This window comes from Diadema setosum, chromosome 13 (genome assembly GCF_964275005.1).
Source record: "Diadema setosum chromosome 13, eeDiaSeto1, whole genome shotgun sequence".
Taxonomy (NCBI): domain Eukaryota; kingdom Metazoa; phylum Echinodermata; class Echinoidea; order Diadematoida; family Diadematidae; genus Diadema; species Diadema setosum.
In genome coordinates, this window is record NC_092697.1 from 8,013,715 (window position 1) to 8,027,560 (window position 13,846).

Genomic DNA, 13,846 nt, shown 5'->3' on the forward strand with positions numbered 1-13,846 from the left:
CAAATGCTATAACACTATCACTCTATAAACTCATTTGTGATTGGCTGATAGTGTAAGGAAACGATATCAAGTGTGCAAAAAAGCTTCCCCACCATCAACCAATCAGGAAAGCCTTCTCAAAGTCAAAGAAATTGTGATGGCCCCACCCATGTTTATTTGCATTCAGACTGCAATGTATTGTGTACAGTTTTGCCATAGGTTTCTTGTGTGTAGATAATACACGAATCTGTATATGTGGGACTGTAATAGAGAGCGCCGTGTGCGATGAAAAGATCGTACACATGGGTCAGTTTTCATCTACTTTATCTAAGTCAAAATAGTAAAATATGAAGTGAAAACATTCAGGATAGGGATTTCAACATCTTTAACAGTGTGAAGCACAAGACAAGTAGGACTGTCTTATCCACCTTGGATCTTTGCTAGCTAGAAATCTAAACCCATCTAGATATCCAAATGAAAAGCAGACACAAAGACAGACATGGTGCTCTTCCTCAGCTCAGACTAGTGCCAACCAACACTGTCTTCAAAACTCTAGATCATCTCTGTACAAATGTACATCGAGAATTAGAGCTATTTAGTAGACCAGTCTGTTGCGAATATAATGTAGATGGGAGCAGATATACACTCTAGTGAGACTGTAGCTTACCAGTAATTTTTACTTGTTGCAGTACACATGTATTGTCTACAATGTCAAGCGGTGATTTTGGTTTTGCCCCTCCGGCATTAACCCTAAAGACACTGGGTAGCCTACCTCCATTCATTGAATTTAAAAGACCTTTTTATTTCAAAAAATATTTAAAAATAAACTTGTCCTCTATACATAGTAATGTTATATATCATATGAAAGGTTATGCTCTGAATTACCTTTGTGTTCCATTCTTTTTTGTCTCTAGGTCATTTCAAGGTCACAAATTTGCATGTAAACATTTGCATAAAACAAATAAAATAATAAAATCTTATGTATTCTGTTGAATTTGACAGGGTTGGACCCACTCAAACACATTCTCAGTCACCAGAGTCAAAGATAGTAGTATACATGACACAAAAATAAAAGAAAAATAGTAAATATCATTTTCTTTTCAATTTCTTATTGGTTTTATTATAATTATGCAAATGAGGCATTTTCACCGTATTTTGCATAATAACAAACATTATAACAAATATCTCAATCTACAATTTCCAGAGATGAAATCAAAGCAGCATGAGATGTATCATAACAAATATGGATTAGAATACACATTATGTGATTGAATTATTATGCAAATTAAGATATCAACTAATTTGCATAATATAAAAGAAATAGTTAACATTTGATTAGAATCATCCATTTTCACGCTATGGCGTGCATTTTGTAGGCAAATTTCATTATCCAAAGTTGTTTCATCACAAAAGAAAGTACTTAACAATCAAATCATACTCTTCATTCTAAATAATATAATAATAATAATAATAATAATAATAATAATAATAATAATAATAATAATAATAATAATAATAATAATAATAATAATAATAATAATAATAATAATAATAATAATAATAATAATAATAATAATAATAATAATAATAATAATAATAGTGAGACTCTTATAAAGCGCACATTTCGACCTAAAAAAGATACTCAAGGCACTATAGAACAGAGTACATATTGTGTCACGTTACAACAGTATCACAGAAAATAATAAGACTGTAAACCAACAAACAATAGGCCTATATACGTACACATACTATACAAACAGGTATACAATATTATCAATTTAAATTGAAAATATATGTATTGAGATTCTTTTTGAAACCATCAATGGAAGATGCTTCTCTAAGAGATTTTGGTAGGCCATTCCATAGTTTTTGGCCCATATATGAAAAAGCCTGATCCCCCCAATTATGCTTGATTCGAGGTACCTGTAATTTTAGCGAGTTTGATGAACGGAGATTACGTGATGGTTGGTGAAGATGAAGAGTATTTTGAAAGCAGACAGGGGCAAATTTGTGCAATGTACGGTAAACAAGAAGAAGAATCTTGAAGTTAATACGTTTTTCTACAGGAAGCCAGTGTAGGGACCGAAGTATTGGGGTAGTATGCACAGTTTTCTTCTTGAAAGTAAGTAATCTAGCGGCACAATTCTGAAGACGTTGCACTTTACTGAGTTCTTTTTGTGGAAGGCTGCAAAACGGAGAATTGCAGAAATCTAGATGAGACGAAATAAGAGCATGCATCAGTTTTCCTGCTGCTGATCTAGTTAAATATCTCGGAATTGAGCCCAGGTTACGCAAATGAAATCTTACAGATTGGGATACATATGAAATGTGGTCTTTGAACGTCAGATTTGCATCATAAACAACACCAAGATTACGAACTTTGTTTGAAGGCTTGATATTACTATTGCCAGTTCTAACATAACATGTATCAGAATTCACTTTAGACAACATCTGTTTGGATCCTATCAGAATAAATTCTGACTTACTGTCATTAAATTTGAGACCATTTCTTTCCATCCATGCCTTAACATCATCAATAAATAATTCCAATCGTTTTGCAGCTTCAGAGAGTTCAGTCCTGGTTGGTGAAAAAGATACAAATATTTGTATATCATCTGCATAACAGTGATACTGAATGTCGTGTCTTTCAAAAATGTGTCTAATCCTTGAAAGATATAGTGAGAATAGAAGTGGTCCACCTACAGACCCTTGCGGGACACCGCAAGTAAGTGCAGCCGGATCAGAGTTACTGTCATTGATCTTAACATATTGTGAACGGCTGGTAAGGTAAGATTGAAACCACTCTACCTAATGCAAGTCATGTGACACTAACAGATCTGAGAGTCTGGGTGAGAATGGAATGGTCAACAGTATCAAAAGCTGCCGACATATCAAGTAAAACAACTGCAGTGATATTCCCAGCATCCATCTGTCTCAAACATTGATCAGTTAGGTCAGTAAGTAATGTCTCTACACTATGATCAGGGCGATACGCTGATTGGTGGCTATCAAGAAAATCATTCTCCTGCAAGTAGTCTCCTAGGCGTGAAAAGGAAACACGTTCCATAACTTTGCTAACAAATGGCAGGTTTGAAATTGGTCGATAATTGTTTAACATGTTCTTATCTAAATGAGGTCTTTTGAGGGTTGGAAATATCACCGCTGTTTTCAATTTGGCACAACACCTGCTGCAAAACTGCCATTTATTATGCTCATAATGGCAGGGGCAGTCACTGATACACATTTTTTTATCAGATCCGTACAAAAAGGGTCTAATTCACATGATTTATTTGGAGACTTCATAATCATATTCTTGACCTCAGTTACAGAGGTTGGATTTAGTGAGTCTAATTTTGAAGTAGTTGCAACTTCAGCTTCACTTTTAACCACACGGACACATGGTAAGGATAAGCGTATATTCGCTATCTTTTCGACGAAAAACCGATTAAATTGGTTAGCCAATTCTTTGTCAGAATCATGCTCAGGTAGAGGGGATTTCTGTTTTCTGCCAAGAAGCTTGTTTGCAACCTGAAAGAGTTTCTTTGTGTCTTTTCCACAGTCATTAACTTGTTTAGAGTGGTATTCAGTTTTCCCTTTCCTGAGTAGTGAACGGATAACTGACGTTGTTTACAATACAACTGCCTATCAATCTCGATTTCCTCCATTTTCTTTCTAATTGCCTTCGACGCAGTTTCGCACTTGCAATTTCATCATTGTACCATTGAGTGTTTGGGCGAAGGGTAATGCAGCACTTCTGGATAGGGGCGTACTTGTCCAGAACCGTCGACAAAGTAGAGTTATAATTGCTGATAGCTTTTTCAACATTTTCAGCACTTGAGCAAATAAAAGGAAGAGATTCCATCATCGGATCTTCACGCAGCATACCAATGTTGATTGATCGCACTTTCCGGGTTGATGTCATTTTCTTGTAGGAGATTTTGACAGGAGTGTTGATTTCACACATTATGGCAGCATGGTCAGAGATGCCCTCACAGACCCTGATATTTTGCACAGTTGTCACATCATCTTGCCTTGTCATGAGCAAATCAAGTATATGCCCTCGGGAATGGGTGGCTTCTTGTATATGCTGCTGAAGATTATGACTAGCCATCAGATCTGTGAACTTCTTGGTATTAGGCGAAGGCAGATCCATCTGAATGTTCAAATCACCTGATAATAGGAGGTCACTTCTCCGTGGAAGTTGTTCATCCATAAGAGTAGAAAATTCTTCAAGGAAATCATTGAAAAAAACACATAAAACGCATAATTTTTGATTTTTCATTATGATATACATGCAGCATTATTATTCTCTCAAGAACACGAACAAGCATAGGATTTTATGAGGATTCAAAAACATAATACATGTATTATATTTTTTTTTTTTCAAAAACTTGTGCACACAATACACATAAGCAAAAAAGCTTCCCAGGATAAGGCAAAAGAGGAAATGAACAATATATCCAGTATTCACTGAATAGTTTCACACATTATTTCAAATATTGTTTTCACATCAATAAACAAAGTACCTAATTAGCGACACTGCTAATTGATTGGCATATCGATATCAGAATGGTCATATTTGTGTCCACAAACTCCACATGAATACAAAGCTTGTTGGGTTTCAGTGTTTGTAAGAACACATTATTTACAGGAACATTTAAAAACATTACAAAAAGCAAAATGTAATTTCACTTATTCAACATATCAAAGAAGCAAGAGAGTGATTCATGTGATACATGTATTATTGAGGCAAAGGTTGGGTTCATAAAAATGACGATCAAAATTTTACTTTTTTAGTGTACATGATTTCAGTGCAATAATCTTTCTTACAGATTCCCCTTCCTCTGTGTTGGCATGAACTTTCAGCATACATTGTCTACTTATATCCATGCAAAAGTATTTTTCACAACATTTACAAAAGTAATAAGTTCTAATGTTAGGCCGATCCTTGGCAGGAAGGTCATTTGTGTTCCAACAAACAGTGCATCTCTGCCTGCCTCGTACCTCAATGTCTGATATTTTACAATGTACAGATGTATCAATCTCATATCGTTTTCCTTTTCGATCTTCTCTTCTTTTGGCATTTCTTTCTTTGCTACTTTGTCTCTTTTTTCTTTCTTCTTTCTTCCCTTATATCAACAGGTTGTAAAAAATCTTTCAAATCTTTATCTTCCAAGCCCATGAGCTGTAAAACCAGGTCTTTCCTAAAGTCTACTTGTGGATAATTTGAATCCATTTTGTCAATAAATTTCTTTGGATCTGACACACCAGGGAAGGTAGCACTAACTATTTGAGGGTTACTCTTCAACCATTCGTTATACAATATATATGAATTAACAACAGAAATATCAATAAGATGCATGAAAAGTGTTTTCCACCACTTGTCTGTTTTCCGTAGGACATTATATCTATTGATAAGCTGATCTGATAAATCTACACCCCCATGCCTTTAGTGTAATCTTTGATTATTTCAGGTTGTTTCACATCTTTTGTTTCCCATTTCCCCCCAACTTTTACTTTTCTTTGTACATTATGAATATTCTCAGGTTTATGGCGGTGTTTGGTAGACATCAGAGTAACAAGTTTGCGGTCTCTCCACTGCATACATAAATTTCTCCCATCCTCATCCATCGCATGTCCCCTCTTTCAGCCTCTTTGGCCCATTCCTTACTATATAGTTTCTTTTAGTTCCTTTGGAAAATTTTTTCGATTTACTAGGATTGTTCCAGTGACAAAAGTTTTCAATTTATGTAAATCTTGAAGCAACTGCACACTCGTATAAAAATTGTCAATAAATACATGATATCCCTGATTTTTTCCCTGGGGGTATCTTCATGTTATGGTGTTGTCGGAGGTCATGTGATGATGTCAAAGGTAATTTGAGGTCAGATATTAAAGAGTATGTGCAAGACTCTCTTTTCTATGTTAAAGTTTACCTGCAAGACTCTCTTTTGACAAATAACTTCACATAAGTTGCTTGGATTACAACCTAACTTGGGTCATAGATGCACTGGGGGTACCTTCATGTTATGGTTCCGTTGGAGGTCACAGGATAAGGTCAAAGGTCATTTGAGGTCATACGTTAAAGTTTACTTGCAAGACTCTTATCACACGTAACTCAGCACATGTTGCTACAATGACAATCAAACTTGGGTGATGGCAGATGTCTCTTGGGAAGTTGAAGGTTACCACAAGGTCAAAGGTCACAGACAGGGGTCAACAAACTTTTAGGGCCCAATGTTAAGTTTTTAGGGCGCATTTCGTTTATGGCTCATAACTTTTGATCCCGTTGTCCATTTGTGACCAAACTTGGATGGAAGATGTCCCTTGGGGAGGTGAAGGTCGTCACAAGGTCAAAGGTCACATACAGGGCTCAACAAACTTTTAGGGCCCAATGTTGTGTTTTTAGGGCGCGTTTTGATTGTGGCTCATAACTTTTGAGCCCTATGTACGTTTGTGACCAAACTTGGATGGTAAATGTCCCTTGGGGTGTTGAAGGTCACCACAAGGTCAAAGGTCATAAGCAGGTCAATTAACTTCTGGGAGTTATAAAAAATATACATTCCTTGTACGTGAATGGGCGAGACACAATTTGGCACTTGCCTTGTCTTCAATGAGCTGCCTTGATTTTTCCAGTTTTTCATTCAGGGCAGTGATCATTGTTACTTTTTTTTCCTGTCCCTTTCACATTCAAGTCTTGCTTCTCTGGTTGCTTGTTGAATAATGCTTGCCTTTTCTTCCTTTGTTTTTCCACTCAGGAACTTCTTGCGAACTTTATTTACGGCAAACACTGTCCTGCACGAGATCTTTGTTGCAGTTGCAGACTTTGCACGCTGATGCTTTGAGTCCCAAACAGCAAATACACGTTCTCCTGAAATGTTGTGACTGCTACATGAGGCAGCTTGTTCACACAATTCTGGTGATGGTTCACTGTACTTTCCACCAGGGAGATGGTCTGCTAACTGCCTGCTCATGACATCTCTCACTTCATGAACAAGGCTAGCTAGTATGTCTGCTGTCTCCTCATCAGTGTCGCACGATTTCACAAGTTGGAAATACTTCTTGTCCTGTTTGACAGGAGTGTGGAACACTGTAGTTTCTCTCCCCATTACAGCAGCCATGGCATCAAAATTCTTCAATTCTTCCATGACTTCAGTGATGACAGGACTTACTTGAAGAATTGATGGATTCTCTCCCTGCCACACCATCCACGGCCCTGTAACATACTTGTCAATGAGACCCAGTGCTGTGAGGATGGGCAAGAGACTAGAACTTTGCATGAGAGAGTTAACAGTGGCATGGTGCAGATTATTCCGAGGGCGGATTACCTTCTGGAAAAATTCCACAATATGTTCTGCATAGTAATACACAAGACCACTATTCACGAATATAATATTTAAGCGATTAAATAGCCTCCATCCCTTGAGTGATATCCTCGTCCAGCTCCTCGAGGGTTTTAGCGATTGCATGCACGTACGGCCACTGTACCGCTTTGAAATTGGGGCGCGGAATGTCAAAGGCTGCATGTATGTTACATGCAGCCACTAGTTCAGGCTCAAACGACAGCTGGCCATACTCCACGTGTGTCTTGCCCACCTTCACTGGAGTATGTTTGATAAGGTCTGCTCCTCCCTCTAACTTGAATAGCACACTCCCTGGCATGTACAACTTTTCTGCCTCGTCGAGAGCACGGAGTGGCTTCAGCCCACCCTCCATCTGGCTGTACAATTCGCGATAACGATTTTTGGATGTCATAGTGGTCACCCGCATCGCAAGGCACTGGTCGACGCTTAAGTCTTCAGTTGCGGTCTCTATGGGTGGCTGTGCTGCAGCTCCACTTGCAGAGGATTGGTGAATGTCTCCAGCAGTGGTGGGGAAATCAAAGGATCTTTTTGCTGTTTGGATTGTTGGCGATCCAGATGCATGTTCAGACGTTGACGGCTGTTCTGATGTAACAACTGGACGAAGAGCTTGAAGATGTCCAGAGTATGTGCTGCACACATTGCATCTGTTGATGGTGACTAAAATGGCAAAGCACAGGCAGAGTTCCCGTAAACATTTTCCCACTCTGCATGCATTGGAATGCTTGGGTCACAGACATCCTGAAATAGAAATTAATACAAGTTGAGAATTCCAGTCATGTGAACCAGAGCATTATCAAACACTTAATTCATAATTTCTTTTTAAACATTTTTAGATAGGCAAAGAAAAAATATGTAAATGTCTATCAGTAGAAAAGAAATAGGAGTCCCTCTTCAAGAGTCTTCAGTACTATACACTTAGGGGAGCATTTGATACCAGTTTGAAGAAAAATGAGGAGGGTAGGCCTGTGGTTACAAGCACTGGTTGTTTTGACATGGATTGACCCAATTACATTACTCCTCTTTCTCCAATGCCTACATAGCTAATGTGCCAAGGACAACAAAAGTGTTGAGAAAATGTAAAGTTGGATATAAAGTATTTTGTGCGTCTTTGCTCCTCTACTAATTCACTCATTAAACTTGATGTATAAGTGGTCTTGTGATCTCCTTGGAGTGAGTATCGACCTAAAAAACACAGTCACCATTGACAGTTGGTCTTCCTGCCAATTTGACCTGAACTGTGTTCAATTTAGCGTAATGTTTTTGAGTTCTTAGACCAGTACTAAAGCACATTAAAACTCACTCCTGCCTTGGAAATCGCATCACATGTGACATTATTGAAAGAACAACATAATGTGATATTATTACACTTACAATTGTAAATGCGATATCAAGATATATATTTTGATACTTTTCACCAGGAAGGTAGAACAAAATTTCTACTATCATTAAAAAAAAGAAAGTTGCAGGGAGAAACAAATACTAAGAGGAACGTGTATTGTACTTCCACACACATGTATGCCTTTTATTTTTGCATAAATTACATTACATTTGTACACTATGAAACGTGAACATATCATGCTAATCTTTATTGTGATAAATCAATAATGCCTAAATGTACAAATTTGTATGTATGTATAGTAATCACCAACACAACTATTAGACTACATGTGCTTGTATAAGTTTTTGTTTCATTCAGCCAAGTGCATTACTGTAAAAGTGGATATTTTCACGCGACTAATTTTTCGCGCTAGGCCGGGTCAGAAGAGTTTCGCTTGTTTTTAATTCTGCGGAATCAAGACATCACGCACAGGAACGTATGGCAAGCAAAAATATTCGCGTGTTTTTATTTTCGCGCTAGTTTCTGGTTGCGCGAAATGCACGAAAATTTCAACACCGCGAAAATTTCCACTTTTACAGTATACATCTAAACACACCACTCAGAATTCATGTATGGGGAAAATGCCACTGCAAAATTGCACATTGACATCTGATATTGACTTGAATAAAGTTTGCTGAAACGGAAAGTAGGCCCTACCGTATATATTCGGTTACAGCTCGTTATTCCGAAGGCTCTTTATTCCTAAGATTTGCTGTTCCGAAGGTTCATCGTTTCGAATTTCATTTTCAGATTAACCGATCTTCGGAATAACGAACCTTCGGAATAACGCCACAAATTTTCGGATTAACGAACCCTTTTTCATTTTCGGATTAACGAACCTCTAGGTATAGGGAATTTGCGTGTTTCGGATTAACCACCCTTCGGAATAACGAACCTTCGGAATAACGAACAGCACCCATTATATATTCTTTGCTTGGATTGTAACAGTAATGATACTAACCTGCACTTGTTACATATTGAAGGTGGATGAACAGCTGCTTCATCATCATTGACATCAAGCCTGTAGACTGCAAAAAGAGCTTCACCATATTTCTCCACCTTTGACTTATTTTTGTGAGACACAATCACCTGGCTGCATATTCTGCACAGCTTGGTCAGGGCAGTAGCATGCAGCTCATCCATAGTGATGGTCTAAAAGTGTATTTATGGAGGAATGTTCACAGAAATACTGTTAATACTTTGTGTTGTAACATTCTCATCCTGTACATTTCTTTGAATTTTAGAAACTATGTAACTCTTAGAATGTGTGAGGTCATTAAATACAGTGCATAATTATAAAAATTTGTTAAGATAAAACTCAAAACGCATATCACCAAGTACTTAATAACCTACATGTACTTCTTTAAAACTTGAAAAAAAAAAGAGAAATATCTAGAACACATGTAGATAATACATAAACCAGAGATGATTTCTTGACATTTTCAACATTTCTTTGGAAATGCTTCTGCGTAACAAAATATTTAAACCAATTGTACACCTTGTGGAACAACCTAAAAAATTCACACAAATACTTGTAAGCTGTAACTGCATGGTTACTTAAGCATTACACCAAGGTTCCACACTAACGGTACTTGTGTCTAAGATGGATACACAAAGAATAATCGCTATGAAACATCGCTCTCAGAAAGAGATAGAACAAACTTGAACTACCGTAGGTATTTTTTATTGGGAATGGGCTAGCTACAGATGCTAAAATCAGACATTTAGATTCCAAATTGAAGCAAGAATGGTCTGACATGACCTCCATATACAAATTAAGGTTTCTTCCAGCCAAAGTTTGTTTTCCAGTAAGGATCACAGCTAACGAGTACACGGATAGGCTAAAGGGGATGTCATGTCTATCTTGCTCTTGGGAAACTTTGAAACAAGACTTAAGATGACATTTCCTCATGCATGCAAAAGATTGTCAGGAAAGAGAAAATAAAAGAGAGGTATTCACTCAATGTAAAACCACTGCCAACAAAGTGCATGTTTTGCTTGTTTGTTGGCAGATTTGTCAACAGAATTGATGACCAGTAACAAATCCTGATAAATGATGACAAGTTTTGATGCCTGTCGCAAGCATTGGCAAGCAAAATTTACATTTGAGGACATTAAAATGATGTTCTTCTTTGTTTATTGGCCCATTTGGTGAGATAATTATTTGTTGGTTTCTTTTTGTTTTTCCCTAACGTTAGATTATTAGTGCTAAAAATAGTAACCTAAAAACTAATCCTTCTTTGATATGATATGATGTAGAATAAGTTCATAGCAATGTAACATTGCCTACATGAAGAGCGAGTGAGCATAGCACTATAGTGTGCAGTACTACAGTACACAGTCTCATTTTAAGCCCTGCCCTGGCCTGGCCATGTGCCACATGGCATGCACTACTGACGCACACACTGCATGGGCATTATAAAAGCATCATAGACAGTGCACAACAACAATGAAGTGCCAAATATCACATCACAGTCACCATCATACATCATTATACTCGTATCTAAACGTGCTTGGTCATCACAATGTACACACTGCACACAACCAACACACACACACGCATACACCACGGACAATGAACGGAAAAATTCCATGCTGCACGCGCCACACACACATACACGCTCAGGCATGCATCGAACTGTATGCTATGCCCAGCGAACATGGCCGGCGAACATGGTTGTATCACTATCGATTCAACCCTCGAATTGCACTTGATCACCACATTTCTATTGCATATTCATGCATATCCAGCCAACGCTCATTGACTATACTTAAATACTACAATGTTTGTATACACACACGTTCTCAAAACTCAGCAGAACTCGTTAGCACAAAGGCGCGGTTTCATACTCATAGCACATTTAAATGACAACTTACCGAACCTCCGATACCCTCTGCTTATCGGACAATGATCGGCTGATTTCACTGATCAATCAAAAATTCAGGAAAAAGTGAAGAAAAAGAGATATTCAGGTGAGTTTCAGATGAGAGCGAATTGCAAGGGCTATCAAAATGGCGAATTGAGGATGAGGTCACAGGCAGCAACTGCGCATATGTGTTGATTTCGTTCATAAAAACTGAGCAGTGTCGCTGTGTTTGTTGACGTCATTTAATGAGTGGCTCGCCGCGCCCTCTACGTCGAGGTGCTTGCAATTTATCACACGATCCGTACTATTGTGGAGAAAGGGGTGGAGGTGGAGGGCTCCCCCTCTTGCATTGACTTGTCTCTGCTTGTTGAAGCCACTTGTTCTTCCTCTTTCATGCTAGCTCCCAATGGCTGGGTCCTCTTCATTGAAGACCCATAGGTCCTCCAGTACCTCCAGTAAGTCTTCCATGTCCTGCGGGATAGAGAGACATGATAGTTTACTGTCATTACCCCAACATAATCTGTTGTAAACGTCATCTGGGGCTGGTAAGGTTTCTCTGATCTTCTTGACTGCACATGCTGGTATCACTTTCCGTATGCCCTTGCCAAGGTAGGAGTGCACCAAGGAAAAATGCGGTAGGCAGCATACCTATATTTAAAACACCAGGTTGCCATAATTCGATTGGTACAGAATGTGGAAAACAAATACAATTCTGTTTTGACCCACACAGGAAAAGTAATTCATGTCAGTAATCATGGTCAGATGAAAGTCCCTTTATATAAATCGGACAAAAATGGTGACATACGGTATATACGATATTATGTGTACTTTAAGTAACCAAATGTAAAGTCGATCATACAAAATTTGAGTGTGAGTGTCATTAATTCAATGTATTAACATCTATTTGTTGTATAATTGCTGTGAACAGCATCTCACAGCTTCTCTGCCGAGCCAATCTTGAGGCCGTTGACCACACCTTTTCAATATCAGTGGGCATATCCTCTCAGTTTCCACATGTGCACCATGGGATATCTTCTTGTGGTTGAGGCGGTGGCTGCTCTTCTTATGTACATGTGTACAAAATGTCGAATATCAGTCCAGGGGACCTGTCAATTTGCTTTAGCATGATTTCCTTTAACTCCTCACATGTCAGCTTCTTTACATCATCGGTCTTGGATTTTTTCTAAACAAACTTATTCAGCTTTCAGAACTCTCTCTCTAGTTCCTCCGCCTGACATCCCATCTTTGAAATATGATGTTTGAAACATGCTACAGTGTTCCTAAGGTGGAGGTGGTGAATGCTGTCCCTGGCATGTATACGGGATTGGGAGGGCTTGGGTGCTGGGCTTTTTGCCCAGCTCTCCCATCAATGTCCACCTCCTGCCCCCCTTGGGAAGGTAGAGAAAGGGGTGGAGGTGGAGGGATCCCCCTCTTGCATTGACTTGTCTCTGCTTGTTGAAGCCACTTGTTCTTCCTCTGTCATGCGCCCAATGGCTGAGTTCTCTTCATTGAATCCCTCGAATCACTGCAACTGCTTCCACTGCCTCTCCGATATAGGAAGGCGCATTGCAGCGAGTCGCAGAGGGTAGTCTCAGATGGGGGCATCTGTCTCCAGAAGCAACCACTGGAGGGGAAGAGTCCGCAGCGCTTGCTGGGCCGGGAATTCCATTTGGGTAATGGCCTTGGTATACCCGAAATAGCACTTCGGGAATGCCTCCATCCACCGTCGAACCCGAGCGGCAGAACCGGTGCAACAATGCAGGTGGATCCGTGTGTTCAGCGGACAGTGCTTCTGCGTACGTTCCCTGCACTGCTGGTGCACAGCCTCTCCTTCAGGATCTCCCCGACTGCCACGTACATGCAATACATGCACCTTCCCACTGGCTTCGATTCTCGGGATTCTTTCCATGAAATCCTGCTGGATGATCCATTGAGAATCGGGGACAGAGTAGTCCAATCCAAGCTCGCTGATTCCTGAGATGGGTGCATCTTTAACCCTTAATGACTGCTGTGTTTTCATGTGTTTTCTGACATGTTCAAATGTAATGCAAATTCATACCAATTTGAAACAGCATACCCCCATGTTTTATACATCATTGTAAAGGACAATGATTGTACTTTATGCAAAACAGGTCAAAAGGTCAACTTAAGGTCAGATGATGTCACCAACCTCATTAATATTCATGAGGAAAACTAAAAAACATTAAAATGTTCAGAATTTTTGTAAAATCTGGTAGAAAACTTGGAGATATAGCATT

The 13,846-nt window shown here is 38.8% G+C and overlaps 1 protein-coding gene across 1 annotated transcript; it reads right to left on the minus strand.

The window, feature by feature from the left end:
* Positions 1-13,179: 13,179 nt before the first annotated feature.
* LOC140237141 (putative deoxyribonuclease TATDN2) lies at positions 13,180-13,608 on the minus strand. Its single transcript, XM_072317084.1, has one exon. It carries the CDS (start codon positions 13,606-13,608, stop codon positions 13,180-13,182), a length of 429 nt encoding a protein of 142 aa, XP_072173185.1.
* Between the last annotated feature and the right edge of the window lie 238 nt (positions 13,609-13,846).